At 48.6% G+C, this 22,999-nt stretch overlaps 9 protein-coding genes across 9 annotated transcripts; 5 read left to right on the forward strand and 4 right to left on the reverse strand.

The window, feature by feature from the left end:
* Positions 1-20: 20 nt before the first annotated feature.
* Positions 21-2,739, forward strand: GGS25DRAFT_498082 (uncharacterized protein). The gene is made up of 2 exons (XM_049261669.1): positions 21-783; positions 847-2,739. Exons 1-2 carry the CDS (start codon positions 333-335, stop codon positions 2,631-2,633), a joined length of 2,238 nt encoding a protein of 745 aa, XP_049114455.1. The 5' UTR covers positions 21-332; the 3' UTR covers positions 2,634-2,739.
* A 1,578-nt stretch (positions 2,740-4,317) lies between these two features.
* Positions 4,318-5,899, forward strand: GGS25DRAFT_498090 (Translin). The gene is made up of 4 exons (XM_049261670.1): positions 4,318-4,754; positions 4,826-4,925; positions 4,981-5,126; positions 5,204-5,899. Exons 1-4 carry the CDS (start codon positions 4,574-4,576, stop codon positions 5,512-5,514), a joined length of 738 nt encoding a protein of 245 aa, XP_049114456.1. The 5' UTR covers positions 4,318-4,573; the 3' UTR covers positions 5,515-5,899.
* A 76-nt stretch (positions 5,900-5,975) lies between these two features.
* Positions 5,976-7,092, forward strand: GGS25DRAFT_498092 (GPI biosynthesis protein family Pig-F-domain-containing protein). Its single transcript, XM_049261671.1, has 2 exons — positions 5,976-6,485; positions 6,541-7,092. The coding sequence occupies exons 1-2, from the start codon at positions 6,114-6,116 to the stop codon at positions 6,934-6,936; spliced, it is 768 nt and encodes a 255-aa protein (XP_049114457.1). The 5' UTR covers positions 5,976-6,113; the 3' UTR covers positions 6,937-7,092.
* Positions 7,093-7,478: 386 nt separating this feature from the next.
* Positions 7,479-8,430, forward strand: GGS25DRAFT_356901 (uncharacterized protein). The gene is made up of 2 exons (XM_049258097.1): positions 7,479-8,025; positions 8,154-8,430. Exons 1-2 carry the CDS (start codon positions 7,628-7,630, stop codon positions 8,389-8,391), a joined length of 636 nt encoding a protein of 211 aa, XP_049114458.1. The 5' UTR covers positions 7,479-7,627; the 3' UTR covers positions 8,392-8,430.
* Positions 8,431-8,774: 344 nt separating this feature from the next.
* Positions 8,775-10,627, reverse strand: GGS25DRAFT_356817 (PLC-like phosphodiesterase). The gene is made up of 4 exons (XM_049258096.1): positions 10,384-10,627; positions 9,832-10,217; positions 9,513-9,617; positions 8,775-9,441 (listed from the first exon to the last, which is right to left on the reverse strand). The coding sequence occupies exons 1-4, from the start codon at positions 10,535-10,537 to the stop codon at positions 8,875-8,877; spliced, it is 1,212 nt and encodes a 403-aa protein (XP_049114459.1). The 5' UTR covers positions 10,538-10,627; the 3' UTR covers positions 8,775-8,874.
* On the reverse strand, positions 10,571-10,983 carry GGS25DRAFT_498096 (uncharacterized protein). The gene has a single exon (XM_049261672.1). The coding sequence runs from the start codon at positions 10,959-10,961 to the stop codon at positions 10,719-10,721; it is 243 nt and encodes an 80-aa protein (XP_049114460.1). The 5' UTR covers positions 10,962-10,983; the 3' UTR covers positions 10,571-10,718.
* Positions 10,984-11,819: 836 nt separating this feature from the next.
* Positions 11,820-15,345, reverse strand: GGS25DRAFT_356929 (fungal-specific transcription factor domain-containing protein). The gene is made up of 5 exons (XM_049258098.1): positions 14,746-15,345; positions 14,276-14,682; positions 13,622-14,219; positions 13,215-13,572; positions 11,820-13,161 (listed from the first exon to the last, which is right to left on the reverse strand). The coding sequence occupies exons 1-5, from the start codon at positions 14,820-14,822 to the stop codon at positions 11,902-11,904; spliced, it is 2,700 nt and encodes an 899-aa protein (XP_049114461.1). The 5' UTR covers positions 14,823-15,345; the 3' UTR covers positions 11,820-11,901.
* A 2,993-nt stretch (positions 15,346-18,338) lies between these two features.
* Positions 18,339-20,295, reverse strand: GGS25DRAFT_533012 (SET domain-containing protein; the record flags this gene model as incomplete). Its single annotated transcript, XM_049265639.1, has 5 exons — positions 18,339-18,565; positions 18,715-19,025; positions 19,146-19,698; positions 19,771-19,956; positions 20,014-20,295. The coding sequence occupies 5 exons, from the start codon at positions 20,293-20,295 to the stop codon at positions 18,452-18,454; spliced, it is 1,446 nt and encodes a 481-aa protein (XP_049114462.1). The 3' UTR covers positions 18,339-18,451.
* Positions 20,296-20,643: 348 nt separating this feature from the next.
* GGS25DRAFT_498117 (P-loop containing nucleoside triphosphate hydrolase protein) lies at positions 20,644-22,778 on the forward strand. The gene is made up of 5 exons (XM_049261673.1): positions 20,644-20,892; positions 20,972-20,981; positions 21,086-22,202; positions 22,307-22,492; positions 22,513-22,778. The coding sequence occupies exons 1-4, from the start codon at positions 20,799-20,801 to the stop codon at positions 22,334-22,336; spliced, it is 1,251 nt and encodes a 416-aa protein (XP_049114463.1). The 5' UTR covers positions 20,644-20,798; the 3' UTR covers positions 22,337-22,492; positions 22,513-22,778.
* The last annotated feature ends 221 nt before the right edge of the window (positions 22,779-22,999 follow it).

Consider the following 22,999-nt stretch of genomic DNA (forward strand, 5'->3'; position numbering starts at 1 on the left):
CTGTAGGTACTACTAGTTGTAAACATCAACAATAAGCACCAGCAACGTTAACTCCTGACTATAACTCCTGACTATTAATTACTACGTAGAATAGCCTACATACCTGGCGCCCATTATGCCACTATTTGAGTGTATAAACTCCTAAGACAGATTCCTCCGTCAAATCGTAGTCGGGCTATGGTGTCTCATACTTTGATGGTCGCTACCTAGGTTACGCCTCTCCCTCAAACAAGATGCGCATAAAACCCTCCATACCCGTGACGATCTAAGCCTCTCGATCTATTTTTTTTTATATAGGTTTCAATACCTAATTCTTATTTATACGCGTCACGATGATTCCTACTACTTCGGAGAAAGCGATCTCCGATTATACGGGCAGTCTTCATGATATCACAGACTGCTTGGATGAGCGGGAGACCAGTCCAGCTCAAAAGGATCAGCCAAAGCTCAAGTGGTCAATCATTCTGCTAGCTTTTCTCTCGTGTATTTGGGCGTCCAGGTTGGATTACCCGGATCTAATCGCGGATTCAATCTGGATCCCTTCAGGGTGCAAGAGTTTCATTCGGTCAGACCTAAAGCGACAACAAGAATCACCCACTGCGACGGCAAATGTATTGGAATGCTTTCAAGTCGCGCAGCCAGTGACGACTCTGGACAACGAGTATTTCTACCCGACAGCTAGTAATGAGTCCGAACCAGCTGCGGATGGCTCTCCGCACAAGGCGTGCTCAGCCTTGTTGATGGAACATGTTTTTGCATTCAGCTACGGCATGCCTTTTGTTGGTAGGCGATAGAGAGAGAGAATGTGACTATACTTTGACCTTGTAGTTGCTAATCTTACAACAGGAAACTATACTCCGCCAAACTGTACATTTAACCGAGTCATCATGAATTTTACTGTTGTATCTTCAGGTCGCCAGTTTGATCGCCTGGCGTTGATGTACTTCGGGGATACGGAGGTATGGCGGACCTCAACCGCAGAACCCACACAGCCCCCCGGTATCCGTTGGACCTTCATGAAAGACATGACTGAATATTTGTATTTTTGGAAATCCCCTCAGAAGTTGATCTTCGATTTGGGCAACTTGGTTAACGACAAATATACGGGGTCATTCAACGCTACTCTTACCGCTACGTTCTTCCAGGCCGACGTTAACCCAGACGCGGCTCCTCCGGCTGACCTAATTATCCCCATATCTGCGAGGAAAGGAGCGGCCAATGGAGCTAGTCATTTTACGTTGCCAGCTGATAACGCGACGAGCACGATCGCATTTCCTCAACACGCCAATAGGGCCGTCTTCTCCATCTCTGCCAATGGCCAAGCTGCCGAGGAATTTTGGTGGGCCAATGTCTTACAGAGCGATGTTCTCACCTTCAACAAAACTGCGGGGAAGCTGCTTGGCTCGTCTCCCTTCCGTGAGGTGCAATTGCTCATCGATGGCAATCTTGCCGGTGTTCAGTGGCCTTTCCCCGTGATATTCACTGGCGGGGTGGTACCTAGCTTGCACCGACCCATTGTCGGTCTTCAAGCTTTTGATCTCAGAGAGCATGAGATTGATATTACGCCATGGCTTCCTGTGCTATGCGACGGTGCTGAACATACCTTTGCCATTAAGGTTCTCGGCCTGGATGATTCTAAAGGGAATCGCAGCGTCGTCATGAAAGAAAATTTTAATGATAGTTGGTATGTCACAGGCAAAGTCTTCCTATGGTTGGATGAGGAAGGGTCGGTGACTACTGGCGTCAACCCAGTAGTTGAGATCTCCGAACCGAATATTGTAACTTCACGCTTCGTCACACAGAACTCGACAGGCTTCAACGAGACTCTCTCTTACAACACGACTGTCGAGAGAATTGTATCCATCAAGTCAACGCTCAGCTCGAAGGCTCAGACCGGGGAAAGCAGCTGGTCCCAATCGCTATCGTACTCCAACCAAGGATTTATCTCAAGTTTTGGAGTCACTCAATCCAACAACTTCACCATTACCGGAGTAGATTCCTCCGACAGCCCTGCCGCAACCTACAAGGCTGCGTATGCCTACCCTCTCGCCTGCGAGCAAACATACACGGTTTCGCCCAACGGTGACATGAGTCTCCGTGCACATCTCATCCAGGGGATGGAGGTACAAGTCGAAGGCGATTCCGTTTTTCCGACGGGACTAGAGGCATTCGAAGGCGCCTCTTCTACTGGAGAAAAAGGAGAGCCGTATGCTGCGTCGCATCTGAAGACTTACCGAGACGGCACCGCCTTTTTCTCTCAGACGGGAAACGGCAGGCACAGCTCCGGCCACGGCACGACTAACCAGGTCTTTTACTTTAGCGGGTCTAGAGAGAAGAGCACTCTAAGTGGAGATGGAGGTAGCACGGACGAACTATACTTCCGTAACGTGACCGCAGTCAACGGAACCATCGTGTCCGACGCCGAGAGAAAGGTCGGCGTGGAAACTTTACGCTTCAGCAGGACGGGGGGACTTGGGGAGGCTACTGAGGAGGCGCTGGCCTTGTTCGCGCAGGTTCCGGAGAAGGCTGCGATGTCAAAAGGGGCGCCTGATGGAGTAGGAGGAGGAGGAGTAGGCGATGATATTAGGTGGGCGCATAGAGGACCTGCGGCGCAGGAAAGGCTTGGTTCATAGGGACTAGCGAACGGGCGGAGAGTATGGGTATATGGTAGGTATTAGGTAGTCTGTATGAATAGAAATAGCGTTGTTGAAGTACATATATTTACTAGTATGCGTGCCATCTCAAGCTCTCAAGCCCCTTACGCAGAGAACTTGTCTACCTAAACATAATGCTTCGTGGGTATGTAGGTTTCATTCCTACATAGTATCAACGCTATTGTGTGCTGTTCTCGTTGTGATGTCTTCTTCTCCTGCTTTGCGTCTGTGAATACCTAACTATGAAGGCTCAATAATACTGTGTCCCTGTGTTTGCTCAGCCCTTTCCATCGATAGTACCTAGGTAGGTATGTACGCGATAGTAGTCCAGCTAGACACCAGGCAGGCAGGCAGACAGGCAGGTGTTTGCTCAGGCGGCTGTCTAGATGCTTGGCGGTTGGCAAGGTTGCCTGTGTCATACATAGTAGCACGGAAGGGCTACCTATCTGGGCATCTACATGTAGGCATCTATAAGCATCTGGGCCAAGTTACTAGGTAGTTCAGCCGTTCCAACTCTCGTATACGGAACGAGAACGAGAACGGGTTATCGATAATTACAGCAGGTCCTAAAACCAAAGGGTACATGCCTGCAGTTGATTTTCTTTTCCACGTGGTTCATGACTCAGGAAGCTGTGTTAGTGCCTGGTTTAGTTTCTTGAACTGATGGCTTACAGGGGACGTAAAAAAAAAACCAGGAGGCTCATGGGCGCTACGAAACTTAATATTGGTGGATGTTGCTATTGAGCATGGATGTACCTACTCAAGAGTCATAGTAGCTGGAGCCTGGAGGTCATTCGGAATATCATGTGCTAGGTAAGGTGATAGATAGGCTGCAGTGCAGCACAATGGTGGTTAGGCGGAGCGCCATAACTAAAGGCTTGACGATATGGGTTGAAGGTTCTTCAATGATAGTTAGTACGGAGTAGTTCATCTGATCTAGTAGCTTAAGCAAACTACACTAAACCTACTTGAGAACTTGGGAGGAATATCAGTACTGTATTAAGTAAGGTTTAGGAGTTTTAAGTTGATTTTTTCGACATTTACTGATTTTTATTTGGTTTTTGATACGGATTAAGCCCAGTATCATCTTCAGTGCTGTTGCCTTATATAAAAGGCTTGACTTAGGTACTGTACTCCTGAAGTGGGGCAAGTCCTACTAGTTATTCGCACTGCTTAGGTGGGTCTTTCCTAATTGTTGACTCACACTGTACCCCACCATACTGCCGGGTCTGACCGCCCCCCAAACAATATAAATAGCTCGGTTTCCTCCCACCATTTTTGAACTTTTTCTCTTCTTTTCTTCTTTAGCTCTCTTTGCCTTTTGGCTTAGATCAAGTGTAGTATCTGTTCTTTTCAGTTTAATCTCTGAAAGAGTTCTACTTGAACTCAATCGTGATTATTCTAATTTTTATACCGCGGGGGCGCATCCGCTAGGCTTGCCTATGATCGCTCTCACCGTGTCCCTGGTATTACACTGCCTCCAGGTGACGCGAACCTTTTTTATTCATTTTTCGTCGCCATCTTTAGCTTGACTAGAGATGTGAGGAAGAAGAAGACTAGTGCAATGATATTGTATCCGAGGATGCAGCTTGCTCGTATTATACGTAGATACTATGCAGATTAATTTGTGAATATGATGGCAATCAAATTATTATCCCAGCATTCTACGCCGATTGCAGATATTTAGTGATGTCTTCGTAGTTGTGACGGCAATCCCAACCTCGTAATTGGGTACATGTGGTTGCTGTTCCCCAAGTGGTTATTATTGATAGTAACCAGGCATCATCGGGCCTTCCTAGTGTTTGCTCCGCTCTTCATCATCCAAAGGTTGCGTTCTGACATTCAAACGGAAAAAAGAAAAAACTTTGATTCTTCATATTTGCACCACAAACGTACCTACCCCTCGTAATTCATTCAAAATGGCCAATGACGGACCTTCCAACATGATAGACCCGTCTATTTTTGACTACCTCAAGGCTCATGGTGAGGAGGAGCTTGAGGTTGGCGACCAGCTTCACAAGATTACCGCTGCCTTGAACCGCCACGTCTCAACATGTCAAGGCCTTCTTAGCCGCATTCACTCGACGCCCAGCTCCAAGTGTGCGTAGAGAGAGATAGGATAGATGGATGCCACTGGTATTGCATAATGGCAGCGCTAACGCAAGTTACAGTGGCACCGCTCCTGCAGCAGGTAGAACATGAAGGTATCAAGCCTGAGATCGATAGCGTCGGCGAGCTAGCTCAGTTTGCTTCCAAATACCCTTACTACAAGTATTTGCCTTCGACTACCCCTCTTGAAGCTTCAGAGCTAACGGAAGACAAAAAGGTATAATGGTAGATGGGCTCGTAGTATTCAGAATGTCGTCACCACCATTCTATTGACCGGATGGCTGGGCGGCTTGGGGACTGAGTCCCGACCAGGCGAGCTGGGTCGCCTTCTTACTATCGAGGAGGTCGGACAGATCCTCAAAGGTACCTACCTACCTACCTACCTGCCTATGCGTCCCAACCAATCATATTGCCATTGTAATTAACATGTATGGTTCAAGTACCAGTCAATCTCAAGGATAGGGATGCATTCCACATCACCATCGAAGAATACATCCTAGCCCTGACGGACATCACCGAGGAGCTCAGCCGTCTGTCGATGAACTCGGTGACGATGGGCGACATCGACTTGACGGTTCGAATCAGCGGGTTCATCAAGGACTTGTTTGCTGGCTTCCAGTTGCTCAACCTCAAGAACGATATTGTCCGCAAGCGAGTCGATGCTGTCAAGTATCACGTCAAGAAGGTCGAAGATGTCATTTATGACTTGTCACTACGAAACCTGATCCCTAAGAATGAGGCAGGCTCTTGAGACCATGGCTCTAGGCACCGTTATGGCATTTATATACCTACATGCAACAACTTGATCATTTGAAAATCATGTGTACTGTTTACCTAGGTATTTAGTTACTTTACTCATGAGGTCTATTTAGGCGGAAATATCATCATGTCCTTACGACAGGCTTCTCTATAGGAATCTAGACATGTCTAGCTTAGCAGTAAGGCCATATCTACTCATTGAGTACTGGACGACTAAAATCTTGACCATCAGCTAAAAATCAGTTTAAATACAGCAGCTTTTCAAAATTCATGCAGGTGCTATTGCAGCCATTGTATTGTATGTATTGTACCTAGAAATTTAATTTAGTTAAGCTTTTATTAGCACATCAATTACTACCGATAAGCGTTGTTATCAGTGTCACGTAGTCACGTGGTTTCACGAACGTTATTATAACAGCTTTATGGTAACACCGTGGACCTTAGCGTTTCCCATCCAATCTCATATCCTTCTCATCCTAATTCATCATTTCACTTCTCATATCAACAAAAGCTCTTTATGATTTCCACATATATTCTCTCACCAAACGACGGGCACATCTATTTTGACGTCTCGTCTCATTTACTTGTAGCATGGCTTCATTGGAAATAGCAAATACGTCAACATTAGTTAGCCATGCTAGTGTTAGTGAAGCAAAGCTCAAAGATGGAGACACACAGACGCAGCCTATTCGAACCGTAGCATCTTTGCAGGCCCAAATCTTCAGACACGTTCATCCGGTTTTGCTTATCTCATTCTGCCTCATAAGCTTTGATGCTCTCGTTGCAGATCCTGTTTCGACCATGTTAAACTCCCTTCCCGTCGTCGTCGCCATACAAGCTGCGTATGCTATTGTGTGCTTGCCAGCAGTAGGCTCTCAGGTTGCCAAGCCGGCTAAGAAGCTCCGTCCCGGGGAGAAGAGAAAGCCCGGACTGGAGGCCCACACCGGCCCGAACATCGCGGTAGTAGGTTTTATTGGCCTTATAATTCTTGTGCTTATGGTTAACGATATAACAACAGACGACGCTCGTTGCTCTCATCTTGTCAGTCATTGCCACTCTAGGACTACATGTTGTTCTTGTCCTATTTGGAGCCCCCCTTTTGACTCACATACCTCATACGCTCCTCTGCTCAACGTATCTGGCTGTCCTTGGCCTGTTCCCACTCCTATATACCCGTGGTGTATCAGGCAGAGACTGGTTAGAAATCCTGAGCGTGCGAGCCCCCCTCGACGAAGCATTTGGAGGCTTGATAGGTGCCTGTGTGGGAGCTTGGCTTGGTGCTGTACCAATTCCCCTAGACTGGGATCGAGAATGGCAGAAGTGGCCTGTGACGATTGTGTGTGGGATCTATGCTGGCTACTTGACTGGGAAGTTACTGGGAGGCACTGTCGCCTTTGGATCGAGGCTTGGCTGACACTCGACTTTCGACTGTCCCCTGAGAAAGCCCTAGATGTCCCTTGCCAGCACCTTTACCTTGCCTTGCCTCCCTATCTTGTAGTACTTTGTACATACTCCGCTTATATTACATAGAATCCACCCAGTGTCTAGATAACTGATATTATTCTTCTGACCTTCTGTGCTTCCTTTACCTTCCTTCCATCCTTCCATTCTTTTATTTCTATTTTCCAGTCCCACAAGCAATTGGAAAAAAAAACCTGCAGCTCCCCAGCTCTAGCAGAGTGGTTTCCCTCTTCTTGATCAATCAACAGCAAAGCATACAATTGCTTTACACAAACAAAAGCATTACTGCAGACCCGAGGCCAATCTTGACATTTGTTCATCCTTCCTCATCTACCCATCTCCTTCTACCTACACATCTGAGCCTCCAAAGATTGGTAAGAATCATTTGCTTCTTCTTCCACATAGATATAGGCATATTACCTCACTTGTTTTCCTTTTCCTATCCTACGATTGATGCTATTACATACATGATCACGGTTTGACTAATGACTGTAGCGAACTAGCTCTGCGACGCGTGTACCCATTCTCGTCGTTTAATTGCCATTTCTGTTAAGTATGTCGCTTGCCTACTACACCTTCAACTTTCGTTTTACTTGTCTCCTTTAATAACTATAGCTACCCTCACTAATTCCTCGTAGGTCAAGATGGCGAAGACCAGAAGTGTTGTCAAGAAAGAAGAGGCCGCAGCCGCGGAGTCCGCAGCCAAAAAGGCAGCCGAGTCCGTAGCCAAGAAGGCAGCCAAGTCCGCAGCCAAGAAGGCAGCTGCGGCTAAGAAGGCAGCTGCGGCTAAGAAAGCGACGGCGAAGAAAGTCGCCGCCAAGAAGGTCACGGCCACGAAGCAAGCTGTCACCAAGAAGGCCACGGCCACAAAAATCCAGTGGAGCGTGCAGCGCGAGTGCCAGCTATTGACCGCAATGCTGATGGTTTGCAAAGGCCAGCAGCTCGTCGATGGGCAGCATGAGCCCGACATTGACTTCCGCAGCGTGGTCCGTGTCATGCAGGGCCACCACGGCAATGACAATATTACGGAGGTCGCAGCCAAGTAAGTTATCGTCATCCCTCAACCCCCCCGACTCCTCCCACTCTACCTACTTACTGCCTATGCTTTATACCTCCTGTCCACCTCAATCAGATCATCCATCCTTACTAATGTTTTCCCTTCTTTCCTAGATCCCGCTGGGCTCTCCTGATGCCAACGGCCGATCGAGACCCCGAGGTTCTAGAGCGAGCCCAAGAAATCAACAAGAGCCACGATGTACCCGCCACCAGAGTTCGCCACCGCGCCCGCACCACCCGCAGCGCTGCTGCTGCCGCTGCTGCTCGCGGACCTCGCTCCCCCCTTGCCAGTGACTCAGAGCCAGAGGCTTCGGGACCCTCGGCGTCTTCAGGCGATGAATACGTCGAGTAGGTAGAGTAATTGGGAAAGCATTTTCAAAATGCACGCGTTGATGGAAAAGTAGTGGAACACGCTGCTACGCTGCCAAACTACCTAGGTAGGTAGTTTATTCTGTAATTAAAATAGGAAGAATTGAGACACACTCGCATGATACCCGTATAAGATAAGCCCCGTGTCGCCCGTGATGGATGTGCAGAGACAGACTGTTTCCCCAGAACCCCGTAGCCTAAGCCCTCCCTGCCATCATATAACCTCATGGTTCCATTAGCTCTAGGTATTCCCGTACCTGGCCCCATCGCCTGATCGCTTGATCTGGATGGTATTGTACCTAGATAGATAGATAGATAGATAGATATCTAGGTTAGGTACCTGTGCCCATCTATCTAAACCCCTCCAAGACCACCTACGCAGTAAGATCCTTAAACCCCCCCCCCCAGCAGAATTATCACCTAATCTTCTTACCTACCAAACCTTGGAATGAATCTAACTAACTAACTAACCCTCCAACGTCTTCCTCACCGACCTCCCCGGAAACCCCCACCTGTAGAAATAAACCACCATTATCGTCGCGATGATAACCAGATGCAGCGCCCACTCCACGCACGCCTTGGCTCTCCTCCTCGCTGACGTTACCGGCGACGTGATCAAACCCCTTATGCCCCCCCTCTCTCCTCCTCCTCCTCCTCCTCCTCTTCCCGCCTTCCTTTCCCTTTCCTCCTTCTGTCTCTTGGCCTCATCGTCGTCGCCGTCCCCGCCCATCTCCGCGCAAACCGCCAAAAAGGTCTTGGGATCGTCGGTGATGACGCCGTCGAACCGCATGCGCACGCACCAGCGCATCCACCCCTCGTCGTTGATGGTCCAGGCGTGGATGGGGTGGCCCTTGCGGCGCATGTCGCGGATGAAGATGCGGCCGAGGAGGGGCATGGCGAGGGGGAAGCGGAGCATGCTTAGGGAGAGGTGGGGGAGGTGGGAGGAGAGGGCGCGGGTGTAGAAGGTGGAGACGCCGACGTTGGCGAGGGGGTAGGCGGGGAGGTGGGTTTGGGCGGCTTTGATGAATTGGGCCTGTTTTTGGTGGGTTAATTGGGTGAGAGGAGAGAAAGCAAAGGGGAAGGGAAAGGGAAGGAAGCGCTTACGCTCCAGCAACATATCATTATCCTCTCGTTCCACGGCCGGACCCCGGGGACTGAAGCAATCGTCTCTGCTGTCCTGCGCATGATCTCGGTCGGATCGTTGTCTCTCTATATTAGCCAGTCAGCAAAAAAGGTTCGTTCCTAGGTACGTTACACGCTCTCTCTTCTCCCAATACCGACTGACTTGACGTTTCTCTAACGCCAAATCAGCCGAACCACTCTCTCTCGCACAGTCTTTCTTTTCTTTTCCTTTCCCTTCTTTTCCCTCTTTTCCCCTCTCCCCCCTTTGCCAATAGAGAGTAAAAAAAAGATCAAACCTCACCTTAACATCAAGCATAACCCACACACCCTCCCTGCCCCCCTCATTCAGCAGCACCAATAAATCCACCAACCTCGCCATCGGCTCCCCTTCCCCCTTCCCTTCCACTTTCCTCGTCGTCCTCAACTCGCTCAAGCCCCCCTCCCAGTCTAGATCACACACCTTCTCATCGCGCCCATAACACCGCTTGAGCGTCGCGTCGTGCGACAGTACCACGACGCCATCGCGCGAGAGGTGCAGGTCCGTCTCTACCGCGTGGGCGCGCGCGTCGTCGACGGCGAGGGAGAAGGCGAGCAGGGAGTTCTCGGGGGCGGCGACTTTGTAGCCACGGTGCGCGATGGCTTGGGGGAGGAGGTGCTGGTTGTGGGGTGGGGGGGAGCGGGGGATGCCTGGGAGATTTTGTTAGGATTTGGGGGGGGGGGGGGGGGGGGGGGGGGGGTTATCAATGGATGTGTATAAGTGCGCTTGTGAGTGTGCTAAACGGAGGAGGGTCCCGCGACTCGAGCTGGGAATAGGTAGAGCCGAACGAACAAGCAAACGAATGAACAAACTCACCGACAGCCCACCTCCCACCCGTCTCCCGCGGCGCCGCGCTCCTATGAGGCGTATGCGCATCGCCGGGCTTCGTCGCTGACAACAGCGCCGTCTGCTCGCCGGCTACGGGTACATCGTCGATCGGCGGGGCCGAGCTTTCCGAGTCCGAGGCCATTGCTTGTTTGTTTGTTTGTTTGTTTGTTTGTTCTTTTACTTTTTTTACTTTTTTTTACTTATCCGAACCACGGAAATCAAGTGGCTTGCCAGGTAGGTAGGTAGGTATTTAATCGTATCTTTTACTTCAACCCGGAGCCGAGCAATGGGAAACTTTAACCAGTTTACGTAGGTAGGGTTACCTAAACGAACGAACCAAGGCGCACAGAGAAGGTTGAGACGAGAAGGAATGAAGGAAAGGGGGAGAAAGAAAGAAAGGGCAGAGAGTTAAAGTACACCATAAAAAACCCCGGCTCCGACAGAGAAAAACGAGCCCGGAGGTCGGATAGGATACCTACCCTACCTAGGATAGGACTAAGCACGCAAGGTAGGCAACGATGCAAGCCACACACACATGAATGTAACATATTTATTAATTGCTGCATGTATATACAATTTATACAATACATCGATACATGTATGTATATCAACATTGAACATTGAATGTTTTAAAAAACACGGATATCTGGAGTTAACCGGCGATTAGATTGCATAGTGCCTACTAGTCAGATAATTTATGACCTCACTACTAACTAACTAGGTACTAGTAGTACTTACATAACTAGTTAATTGGTACGCACCTAGCATGCACATACCGAGCTAAATTATACACCCCCCCATAACTACCACCACACTGGCGTATTCGTAAAACAGCCCATAAGCCTAAATTCAGCTCCTCGACACCTTGGAAAACGATGCCACATCGCTTCGCAAAGGCCAAGGAACATGTGATTACAAAACGGTATTTAAAGGTTCATAGTATAAATAGGTATTTTTTTCAATATTCTCGTCTTCCTACTAGTTAGTAAATTCGCGTCCGTAGGAATATCCAGTCCATCGTACCTCTAAAATCACTAGCTAACTAACTACCTATCAGGTATGTAACATGTACAAAAAGCGTAAAGTAGGTAGTTAGCTAGGAAGATAGATACATAACGAAAAGAAGAAGAAAGAGGAATTAACAAATGCATATAAACAGCTAGATAGATAGCTTAGTCATGTCGAGCGAGGGAATGAAGTGCTCGTCGAACACAGGTAGCTTTGCTGTGCGTAAACTACGCCCAAATATGTCAAGAAAACCAACGCTGTGGGTGCCGTCATCACTCCAACACCTGGAACCCAATGTCCTGCCGGTAATACAGTTCTCACCACCCACTAAGTAATTGGAATCCAATCCTGTCATAAATACAACCCGTCTTTATATCGACGCCGTAATACCAAGAAATCGGTCCCCATATATTGATTGTATATAACAAAACGTTCGTCGCTAAATCGTATTCAGCCGTTCGTGATATGGCCGCCGCATTCGCTTTCCAAATAATACGGTTATATCCCCAAGTTCATTTCGAGACCATCCAGCATCAGGTGCCCGTCACGGCTCGTCCGGGGTGGTGGCATTAATCCGTTTTGGTAATCCTCACTTCCCATCCTGAGATACACGTCGCTGGAGGTAAGATCGTCCCCCGAACTGAGGCTTTCGTCGCTCATGCTCAGCACACTCTGCGGCGCCCCGGGATGGCTCGTCAGATCACCAATGTTGATACTAGAAAGATCCCACGAATCCGGTGACCATTCGCCAAGAGCCGTCGTCGTACTGGTGGGAGTTTCTGTCATCGACAAGCCTGGCCCACCATATATCGCGTCGTACACATTGATCTGCCCGCCGTCCATTGCGCCAAGAAGTGCCTCCCATTCTGATATCGAAACACCACCACTTGAGCCTCCCTTATTTACTGCCTGATTTGGGGCGTAGAGTTGTTGTGGTTGTTGATGATGCTGGCCGTGGGACATGGACTGTGACGAAAGATGCCGACTCGGCGTCGTTGGCGAAGTTTGGGGTTCATTCGATGCATCGTTGAGTGAGAGGTAATCGAGGTTTCGTTGTTTAGACTTGTGTGAGGGTGACATGCGCATCATTGTTTGCTGAATTTGGGATATTGAGAACCGATGGTCACGCCGAGGCATTGCTTGCTCTGCACTCATATCAAGTGACGCACGTGACTGTGCGCGATGGATTTCTGGCCGAACAGACTGGCTGTTCGGTAAAGTCATACGGCGTAGCTTCTCTTGTTGGGAGAGGAGGTCTGTCTCACTCATGGTCGTACCGGCAGGCCGGCCCAAATTATAGGGCGATTTCTTCCTCGTGACGTTCAATAAAGGTGATGTCTTCGATGGAGCAGCCATAGTTGTATCTGGGCTAGTTCGCAGAGAAGCGGCCTGAGAAGGCACGTCGATGGTGACAAGCATGGATGCAACTCGCTTTAAATCGTACGCCCCTGGCGCTTTTGTCCTTAGTAGAATTTTGAGGACGGCATTTATAAGCCGTTCTGCATCCTTCATCAGTTTGCTTTCATGTTTTAGCTCTAGACTCTGGTAGAGCAAACTTGTCCCACATAGCACGAGAACATCAGTCTTATTGAGACAGAAAGAGAAAGACATGCTCCTCTCTTCCAATAGCTGGATGATCTGGACAATGTGCTTGCTGGACTCTCCAACCGCGAAAAGGGCCGGAGCAGCCTTTCCTCCCAAATTCGAGCCTACGGCAGGGCGGTGAATAAGTCCCTTAATGTAATAGAATGCAAGTGCCTATCAATGTTAGCATTGATTCAGTCAAACTGAGAATCGCCTCCAAAACATACCAAGATAGGGGATCTGCTCCCAGTGATATCCGTTGATGGCTTATCTTGCACAAAATTCAGCCTCAGGTGAGTGGGCAAGTTGTCGTACCAGTCCGAAAGATCCGCATCGAGCGTCGCAATTTGCTGCAGTGATAATTCATACGATGTGGCGGCCGGATAAATCTTCTCGAGAATGCTAGCTAAGATACGAGAAACTCGGAATAATGCGAGTGCACTCGAGAGCCTAGTATACTCTCCTGGTAAAGTAGGTTGGAATCCCTTCTCCGTAACGTATTCATCATCCGTGTCGGATGGATATTCAGCGTGAACATCTTCCTCCTTCACCAGCTTTGGCAGGCCAAGCATGGCAGCAGAAAAACTGGGTCCATTAGTCTTCGCGAAACATAAAAATGAAGAAAGTGGCTCACCAATCAAGGGTATACAGCGTCCAGAAGACCTTCTTTCGTGTCTCAATGGTAAGAGCACCGAACGAAAATCGCTTCTGACTTTGATGCAACCCTAGTCTATGAGACAATCCAACCGCAATGCCCTTGTAGTGCTGTAATCGCTTGTAATCGGCCCTGATAGTACAGTACATTAAGGCCAAAACTAGACACTGGAGTGTGTTCATTGTGTTATCCATAATGACTGCATCGAGGGCTTTCTGCCACTGAGCTTCACATGCAGCAATCTGCTCCGTATCGGGTAATTCGCTGGAGAGGGAGGCAATACTAAAGACGAGATAAAGCTGTGCGAGCTTATGATTGTTTTTCACCTTCTCCGAATCGGCGACAAATTCTTCATACAGGCGGAGAAAAGTCGGCTTGTGGAGGACGGGGAATAGGGGCGCCCATTCCTGGAAATAAACATTTACGCATCTGTCCGAAAATAGGCGGGGCGGTATTCTCATCGACGGAGGGGGGGAGTTGGTGACGAGCGGGTAGCATCCTTGGATGTGAAGGAAGGCCTCCGGGTTGAAGTCGGAACACGGTTTACCGTTTTCTTGAAGTCTGCGTTTGAAAGATTCTAGAACCTCGGTTAGGAACACGTTGGACAGCAACGTCGATTTGTGATAGGCTCACCAATGAATGAACGTCCACTTGAAGGCCCCATGAAATAGGAGTCTGAATTCTCGACACCAAGTAGTAACGGCGAAGCCTGAACGCGAAATGTATCCTCCTTCGCTGGTGAGCTGGTATCTCTTCGTGGTTCTGCCGTTCTCGGACTTCCTACGGATCCGACGGATGGTTGGCGGTGGTCATGCATTCTCGATAGCATGTCGATCTTCTCGTCTTTCTCGTCCAATAGGTCCTTCAACTCCCTTACTTCGAGTTCTAATTGCCTTACTCTCTCTTCGAGGGATTCGGTATATCCTCGAGGAAATGCACGTCGGCTAAGTTTGTCGCTAGTACGACATTCGAATCCGACGTTGGCGCACTGCGAGCAGCACGGACGAATACCATCGCAGCGAATCTTCTTGCTTCGACACCTACCACGAATTGTCTCAGTATGAAGTGCCACAGGGCTTCCCTTAGTTCCCGGGGAACGTTACCTGTCACAGGCTTGGGCTATGCGGCTCTGTGAGCTAGTGCCCACCTTGATTACTTTCATAGGTAATATTCCAGGCATATTGGCGGTATTGTATCCAACCCAAACGGTTCCTTTTTACCAGTTATATTCGTGTTTCAACCCAGTATAGATCCCCCCATTCCCAAAAAACGTTTAAATGGTTATAATCCTTAGGCGGCGATCGTTCGCGAGTAAGCACGGAATTTACTAAGCAACTACGGAAATTTGTTTATATCTCGACACAAAGTCGCGCGCGGTGGAAAAAATGAACGTATCGCAAAAAACTCGGTCGATCGTAAGGTTACTAGGTTTAGAAAGGAAGTCGTCGGTTGGGAGGGCTAGTTTAGGTGAAGGGTTGTGGGTTGTGGGTTGGGGAAGAGAAGGATAGAGGCTGAGAAAGATGAAAGGAAGGAAAAGTAGGCAGAAGACAAGAAATTGCGGATGCGTGGAGACAGGAGATTTAGTGGAGGGAATGGCGAGAAACGGAAGCACCAATGCCCGCTACTCCAGATGGATTTCTTAAGATCAGCGGGGTATTATACTAATGGGGTGCGCTAATGAATCCGGGGTGGGCAAGGGGGGGATCACCTTTAGGGTAGGAGCCAGTACGAGTTGGAACAAGTATAACCCATAGCCCATATAACCCCAGTGCCAACCCCAGTGCCATCCGATAATACGGGCGTGACTTCTGCACTCCAGTCTGTATAATACACAACTAAGGTTAGCTACATACCTAGTACATGTATCATTGATGTATGTACCTACCTACATAGTACATACATGCTTCAAATGCTCACAACCTTGGAAGCTTACTAACCTAGCCAGGTATATATACTACATTAACTACTATGTACCCTAGGTAGGTACATATGCCCAGGAGTACTAACATAATTAGAATGAACATTTGAACCTCGAAGTGTTACTACATAATAGTATATATCCATGTACATATATACTAGAGTTCAATACCGCATACTTGGCACGCTAGGTTCAGGACTGAAGGTTCAAGGGGGTTCCAGATGGTTTTTCCTATAAAAATCTTCGGTAATTGTATGCTCCATTTCTGTAACACCGGATCGCAGAAGTGACAGAACTGACGGTACATCGACACGTGAGCGAGAGAGGTACTAGAGCATGTGGTTGATCAAGATCTGATAGGTAGAATTCTCTCCTCCTCCCCGTATTTCACCCACTTGCTCTAGGTTAGTACCAAACCAACCTACATATATGCATACTACTACCTAGGGTATGGCATATACCCTACCTGTAAGTACATGTATGTATGGAGGCATATACGGCATATACCTACTTAACCTTAGTACACTACCGTCACTACCGTCACTACATCCTCACCTAATAGCCCTGCTTAGCCCAACATTCATGGCCTAGAGTATTCATAAACCTGCATCATCCAGCTTATACTCCACACACCTTGCCGGTTCAAGCTTGGTACACTAATCATGCATGATAGGGCCATCACGCACATAAGTTTGCGAAAGGATCAATAAGGCACCCGTGGTTGGCTCGAGGCCCATCGAATATTGGGGTGGGTATCGCCATTTTTGTTGGACACTAAAGGGCTCACCAACTTTGGATCTACCAGTCTACCACCAGTCTGACTTGGCATATCATCACTGACTCTGAAGGAATGACACCACCTCCACGACTATTCTAGTTAGTATCCCCCCAAAACTTCATCGAACAACATTCGGCTCCAACGTCCTCCCCATTCTTATTCTAGACCCTACAGCTTAAAGGTCCCCGAATCCTTTTCGGCGGGGAAGGGATTACCCCAGGTTTCCTTAAGATACGCGAGAACTATTCCATCCTTGGTGTTCACTCATGGACCCACCGTTTGGTCTGGTAGTGCTAGGCAAGTTCCGATGTTGCGTTTGCCAACATGTTACTGTATTTGAGGATTGGGAACCAGAACATGCAAAAGGGCTTTGATACCCCTGTAGGTAGGTTACAAAGACTGAGCGTGGGCTTCTGTCCGAGCAAAGCGCGGAAGTACGTCTTCAAGTCCCCCGGTATATCTCCCGCAAGTCGGGCATAGGTTGCCATCGGCGTATGTAGCGCTGCGCCCCTACCACGCCATTTCGATCGCTCTATCAGGTTCTTACCTACTTGTCTGCCCTACATACCACCTAGATAAATACTCGATTCCCTGAGCATTCGGATTACTCATGGCCGCCGCCGAGCGACATCTGTCGGCTGTCTCCTATGTAGTATTGAAGCTGAGCAGAAGGTTTCGTTTACTTGCCTAGGAGAACCGAGGCACAACCTCAGTCAATCGGAGGATAACGGCCTAGGTATGTCCGCTGACTTTGCTTTCGCAGGATAATAATGCAGAAAGAAGGCAATCCGCGGGGTTAGCATATACCATGTGTCAGATGACTTATCAATTCGATACCGGACTCTATCCATCACGTGAAAGTACGTGCGTGTGTGGTAGGTAATGAACCAGGTTAGAAGCTTAGGTACCTACTTACGAGGATTCGTATTGCCGCTCGCTAGCTTTGGTCTCTTGGCAAATATCTAAGTCCAGTAGGTATCAGCTACTATATTAACCTTACCCTACTTGATTATATACTCTTCAGCTCGTCTACCTATAGCCTAGTTTCTGGAAGAAGCCAGCAGATCAGCCATAGGTGTCTGCCCAGGTACCGGACCTTTCAAGCTTGTTTTTTGTGCACAAAGGCTCATTTATCTGGTAGGCGAATATAACCAAAAGTCTTTGAATAGATACTTATGCATTGTAGATCTAAAGGCGCCTACTTAGGTTAGGAGGAGAGGGGGGATAGGTCGATCTTGAGCCCTGCCACGCGTAGGATCACCAACCAAGCTAGCCCACTGCCATTGCCCATGTCGATTCCTAGTGGGACAATAAACATGGAATGGAATCAAGCGGAAAATTCTCGTCCAGAGCAATTATCAGAATATACGGCCCGTTTTCGAGGGTTCACCTTTGAAGCGCCTAATTCTATCGCATGTCTGACTGCCATATGAGGCATCTGTTTCTGTTTTATGCGGCTTTGGGGTGGGAAGGAGTCACTGCCGGTTAAAAGCGCCCACGTCGTGGATAAATCGGCGAAGGGAGAGGTAGGTCATGGTATGTATATAGAACGTTGGTGGACCAGGTCATGTCAGGAACAAAGCCCCATGTTTATGAATCGAATCAACATTATATGAAGCAATGCCGAATGCGTAGGACACGACATAGGATTGGCTCAGGATTCTCGGTCCGAATTTATGAAGCCCAAAGGGCAGTCAGTCGTATCCTTATAGATTGCCTTGCGCTATCCTTTTTTTGCAAGAGGAGCAACGGTATCAAAGTAAAGTCCACATGTGAAGTTTCCCGTATGGGATCAGCCATATCTGTCTATATGGCACTGAGTAAACCAACCGAACAATTAAACGCATTTGCAAAAAGTGACTGGGCTAGTCAAGAAATGCTAATCTGATGATGTCACAGCACATATATATATCATTGAACGAGACGCCTAATGGCTGCAGCACGCAAGCAAGCTGTATCCCAATTTAAGGGATACAGTGGTACTGTAATATCCATTATGCTTCACGGGGAAAACGTGGATTGCAACCCAAAATTCAAGATTGATTTTACTCCTCTAGGGGGTGACTGATATAGTTGAGGACAGACAGCGTTCTCGAAGACCTGAATCTTTTTACTAGCTAAAGTCCTCCTCGTTCTCGGCGGCTTCGGCGCTAATAATATCGGTTTGATCAGCCTCCATTGATCTCAAATATTCGATTACTGTATCTTCTTGAAGGAGTTGGGTCCGCTGGGAACGAAAGCCGAGTGTTAGCAAATTATCATAGCCGAGGTAGAACAGGCAGACAGCGGCATATTGAGCAAGGAAGATACATAATGGTTGGTGTTGATTCGGGGGTTTTTCTTGAGTGCTTGGAAGGTTGTTGACATCGATCTTACATTTTCATCAAGAACTTGGAGGGTTTTCTCAAATAGGGTTGATTCAAGTGATCTCAGATGGGAGGCAGCCTGCCAGATTCTATCCCTCGCCGACTCCGGTTTAGCTAAGCTGCTGGAAAGTTTTTCAAGTTGTCCTTGGATGATATCAAAGATAATCGTTATAAACCGCAATTCAAATATTTTATTCAGCTCGTGGTGTTGGAGGCGAGTATGGATCGTATCTGGTGAGTCTGTAATGTCGTCATCTTGCCAGAACATCTTCAAATGGCGAGATCCATCTACTTCTTGTAGGACTCTGAATGCCAGACCATCTATAAACGGTGGTCAGTTTCAACCGCCATGACATCAAAAAGGGGTTACAGATTAGTCTTTTGAGATAGGGGTTCTCCTATTCAGTGACGCCGTAGGTGGACACTGAAAAAATTCCTCACCTTCTTCATTGAGACACATGAGATAGACGAAAGGTGCAGAAACTTGTGGCATGCCATTCCCGTCTTCTTTTATTCGAAGCTTCGGCACCTTACCAAAGGCATGAAGCTTTGCTGCTGAAAGCGGGTCATCGTCTAGCGGCTCTAAGGGAAGGACCAGGCTATTAGTAGTCGAGGCTGTGTCAATGAAGCCGTAGCTAAACAGCATTTCCGCCGGGGGCTTGTCTTGTCCATAGTTGATCGTGATTTCTTCGCCGGTTGCTACCAAACATCCCTTATGTAGGCGAAGGTCTACCTCGCCCTTACTATTTATCTGGAAATGAGCAGTAGCTTGGCTAGAATGGTTGACTAAGTCAAGACACGGAACCATTGACTCGCCTAGTCCGGGCAGATCCAGTGAACGGGACCTGTATAAGGCGTCAAGAAGAATCCAGTCACGAACAGTGATAGTTTCGTCAATTGAGATAAGCTCGTTCCAGTACGACAAGCCAGCCAGTTTATCGCGGAGATGGTCAAACTCCTTCGTCAATGTGCCTAGTTTAGCAGACACAGCTGGCTATATAAATACGTCAACTCGTGATTTATGAAATGCTTAACTAGATCTCAGAGATTCTCCACAGCCGCTCACCTCTAGTGAAGTACCCTCTAGGTAAGAAAGTTCCGGTTCATGCCACATTGTAGGGATCGGCACCTCTGCCGGCAAGAGACTGAAGTACTGGGTCCACGGCGTTGATGACCCCAGCCCACCATTGTAGTCGGGAGAAGACAATACGAGTTGGAATAATAAGAATAGCAATATATCGCCTCTGGTTGACTATATTTACTATGCTTAGTGTAAGGTATACTGTCTATACATGAACCATATACTAACTTGGTGCCCTGCTGCATTTAGAAGTTCTCGAAAGGCCTTGCTTTCCTTGGCGTACTCTTCTACACCTTCAGCGGATAGGACCAAATCTCTCGGGACTGTTAAGAGGGTGGTGAAATCGACATCATCGTCATTCTGGTCTTTCTCTTTATCTACCAGGTTCTTCTCTGCTATGAAGCCATATCCTCGACCACTAATATCGGCTACCTTGACGTCGATAAAAGCAACGTTGTTGAGAATACACCATGCTGGCAAATCTTTTAAGGAGAAATGGCCCCGCCGCATTGTAACTATTTGCATCCAAGATGTATATGGTATAATGAAGCTTGGCACTTCTAAATGAGATCTACACCAGCACAGACACAGGCACAGACATAGATGATGGTGACGATGATGAACATTAAAGATGTTGATGATGCAATAGTTATATTGCAGTGGGGTGTGAGTCCCGTGAGAGAGAGGTACAATACAATACATACACTAGAAACTCGCCTAGAAATCCCCTGTAAGTTAGGCTGTAACAGCAGGGCTAGCTAGTACCTAAGCCACGGGTACCGGCGCAGTGGATCCTTCAGCCTCCGAAACCTTGTCTGAATTTTCCTTTTTGACAAGAGATCGTACTATGCCGTACCAATTTCACCCCACCTTGACTCTCAACCCCTCGACTCCTTTATCATGAACTTTTGAACTTTGACTTTATCTTCAAGATTGCTGTCAGCCAACATTGAATAATATTACACAACATAAAACACACTTAAGTCAAAGTTACATAAGTCAAACCACCAAAAATGCCTCGAGATCCCTTGATCGGCCTCGTCGGCAAACCCTCCGCTGGGAAGAGCACGACCTTGAACAGCTTAACCGATGCGACGTCCAAAGTTGGTGGGTCGAAATCTCGCCCAACCTGATTTTGCATGGTCCGACCCGAACTTGCGGCGCTGATACATATAATGCGACATAGGAAACTTTCCGTACGCCTACCTACCTACCCCTTACACCTTTTTGTCTTCATTCAACAAGCAGCTCAGCATCGAGAGAGATACCTCACAGGGCTAACTTCGATTGACCATCTCAGATTCACCACCATCGACCCCCAGCGAGCCATCGGCTACCTCCAAATAACATGCGCCTGCGAACGCTTCAACGTGAAGGAGAAATGCAAGCCCAACTACGGAGCCTGCGTCGACGGCCACCGCTCCGTACCCATCGAGCTTCTCGACGTAGCCGGGCTCGTCCCCGGAGCACATCAAGGCCGGGGCCTGGGTAACAAGTTCCTCGACGACCTCCGGCACGCAGACGCCCTGATCCACGTCGTGGACGCCAGCGGGCGGACAAATGCCGAGGGCGAGAACACGCGGGGCTACGACCCGTCCCAGGACATAGCCTGGCTGCGCGGCGAGATCGTGGCGTGGATCAAGGGGAACCTATGGGAGAAGTGGGGCTCCATAAAGCGGCGGCACGTCGCCGTCAAGGCCACCGCCGTCGAGACCCTGCAGGGGCAGTTCTCGGGGTACGGGAGCACGGCGTCGGTGGTAGCGCGGACGCTGGACCGCCTGGCCCTGAAGGAGCCGCTGGAGCACTGGAGCGAGGAGACGGTGGACCGCGTCGTCGGCGCGTTCACGGACGAGAAGTTCCCCACGGTGATCGCGCTGAACAAGATCGACGACGCCGACGCCTACACGAACCTCATGAAGATCACCAAGATGCAAGACCCCAACATGGTGGTCGCCTGCTCCGCCAAGGCCGAGCTGTTCCTGCGCAAGATGGCCAAGCAGGGCTACATACGGTACACGGAGGGGACCGAGTTCGTCGACACGCGCGAGGACCTAATCGCGGACGGCGACCCCGACGGCGGCGGGTTAAAGGAGCTCGACGAGAAGAACAAGGCGCTGATCGAGGAGTACAGAGACATGATCCTGTTCCGGTACGGGTCCACGGGCGTCGTGCAGGTGCTCTCCAAGGCCGCCGAGATCCTCGGCCTCGTGCCCGTCTTCCCCGTGCGCAACATATCCACCTTCAGCTCGGGCTCCGACACAAAACACGCCTTCCGCGACTGCGTCCTCGTCAAGAAGAACTCCACCGTCGGCGATGTCGCGCGCAAGGTCATGGGCGATGCGCCTGTCGCCTACATCGAGGGCGTCGGGAACGTGCGGGTTTCTGAAGACGCGTTGGTTGGGGTGGGAAAGAACGATGTAAGTTGCGATCCCTCTTCTCTTCTCTCCTCTCCCCATTCTCTCCCCCCTATTTTCTGTTTGTTTTGTAGTAAGTAAGTACCATACTTATAACATCATCGTAGGTGCTATCATTCAAAATAGGGCGAGTATAGTTAATCTTATATATAAACATATACCTCCCTCCCTAGGTTAGGCATTTATTCAAAAGAAACCATCTCACGTCGCAATATAGATAGATAGATACCTACTTCCCATCTACCTAGTACCTACGTGCCTGCTATTATGTACTTAGACACACACTTGGCTTATACCTACCTACCTACCTACCTACCTACCTACCTACCTACCTACCCTTCACCACAATGTACATTCGGTATAATTATACCTACAGCACGGTAGACACACCCACTCACTTTCTAGCAACCTCAAAACTAGCCCTTGCACACCTACCTACATACCCTACCCTAAGTAGTAATTATGTAGGTTAAACATCTCGGCTCACACTCGGCAAGTGGTCTGACTTGGTTATTTGTACCTCGCATGATTGCTGCTTATCACATACCCAATATATAGATATGTAGGTAACGATCAGCACACGTTAGTGTTATGTATGTTGTAGAAGCGCATATAATCGACATATGTATGATGACTACATCAACTGCATTCTTACATAGAAATACAACCTAAGCACTGCGTTGTGTCACTCACTTGCCTCACTTGCCTCAACTCGACTCGACGCAAGCTTACTTACAACACATAACTTGGGTATCTACGCATTTTAAAATGTCATTAATGTCCATCACGAATTACGGTCA

This window comes from Hypoxylon fragiforme (genome assembly GCF_022984875.1).
Source record: "Hypoxylon fragiforme strain CBS 206.31 chromosome Unknown GGS25scaffold_7, whole genome shotgun sequence".
NCBI classification, from domain to species: Eukaryota; Fungi; Ascomycota; class Sordariomycetes; order Xylariales; family Hypoxylaceae; genus Hypoxylon; species Hypoxylon fragiforme.

Bases quoted from the DNA above. Each gene is read 5' to 3' on its own strand.
- GGS25DRAFT_498082 (XM_049261669.1), top strand. From the start codon at position 333: ATGATTCCTACTACTTCGGAGAAAGCGATCTCCGATTATACGGGCAGT. The intron at 784-846 runs GTAGGCGATAGA...ATCTTACAACAG, and splicing joins CTACGGCATGCCTTTTGTTG to GAAACTATACTCCGCCAAAC.
- GGS25DRAFT_356817 (XM_049258096.1), bottom strand. From the start codon at position 10,537: ATGGCCTCGGACTCGGAAAGCTCGGCCCCGCCGATCGACGATGTACCC. The intron at 10,218-10,383 runs GTGAGTTTGTTC...AAAATCTCCCAG, and splicing joins GGGTGGGAGGTGGGCTGTCG to GCATCCCCCGCTCCCCCCCA. The intron at 9,618-9,831 runs GTGAGGTTTGAT...TGGCTAATATAG, and splicing joins GGGTTATGCTTGATGTTAAG to AGAGACAACGATCCGACCGA.
- GGS25DRAFT_356929 (XM_049258098.1), bottom strand. From the start codon at position 14,822: ATGCCTGGAATATTACCTATGAAAGTAATCAAGGTGGGCACTAGCTCA. The intron at 14,683-14,745 runs GTAACGTTCCCC...AATTCGTGGTAG, and splicing joins ATAGCCCAAGCCTGTGACAG to GTGTCGAAGCAAGAAGATTC. The intron at 13,573-13,621 runs GTGAGCCACTTT...TAATGGACCCAG, and splicing joins ACGCTGTATACCCTTGATTG to TTTTTCTGCTGCCATGCTTG.
- GGS25DRAFT_498096 (XM_049261672.1), bottom strand. From the start codon at position 10,961: ATGCAGCAATTAATAAATATGTTACATTCATGTGTGTGTGGCTTGCAT.
- GGS25DRAFT_498090 (XM_049261670.1), top strand. From the start codon at position 4,574: ATGGCCAATGACGGACCTTCCAACATGATAGACCCGTCTATTTTTGAC. The intron at 4,755-4,825 runs GTGCGTAGAGAG...CGCAAGTTACAG, and splicing joins CTCGACGCCCAGCTCCAAGT to TGGCACCGCTCCTGCAGCAG. The intron at 5,127-5,203 runs GTACCTACCTAC...GTATGGTTCAAG, and splicing joins GGTCGGACAGATCCTCAAAG to TACCAGTCAATCTCAAGGAT.
- GGS25DRAFT_498092 (XM_049261671.1), top strand. From the start codon at position 6,114: ATGGCTTCATTGGAAATAGCAAATACGTCAACATTAGTTAGCCATGCT. The intron at 6,486-6,540 runs GTAGGTTTTATT...ATATAACAACAG, and splicing joins CCGGCCCGAACATCGCGGTA to ACGACGCTCGTTGCTCTCAT.
- GGS25DRAFT_356901 (XM_049258097.1), top strand. From the start codon at position 7,628: ATGGCGAAGACCAGAAGTGTTGTCAAGAAAGAAGAGGCCGCAGCCGCG. The intron at 8,026-8,153 runs GTAAGTTATCGT...CTTCTTTCCTAG, and splicing joins ATTACGGAGGTCGCAGCCAA to ATCCCGCTGGGCTCTCCTGA.
- GGS25DRAFT_498117 (XM_049261673.1), top strand. From the start codon at position 20,799: ATGCCTCGAGATCCCTTGATCGGCCTCGTCGGCAAACCCTCCGCTGGG. The intron at 22,203-22,306 runs GTAAGTTGCGAT...ACATCATCGTAG, and splicing joins TTGGGGTGGGAAAGAACGAT to GTGCTATCATTCAAAATAGG.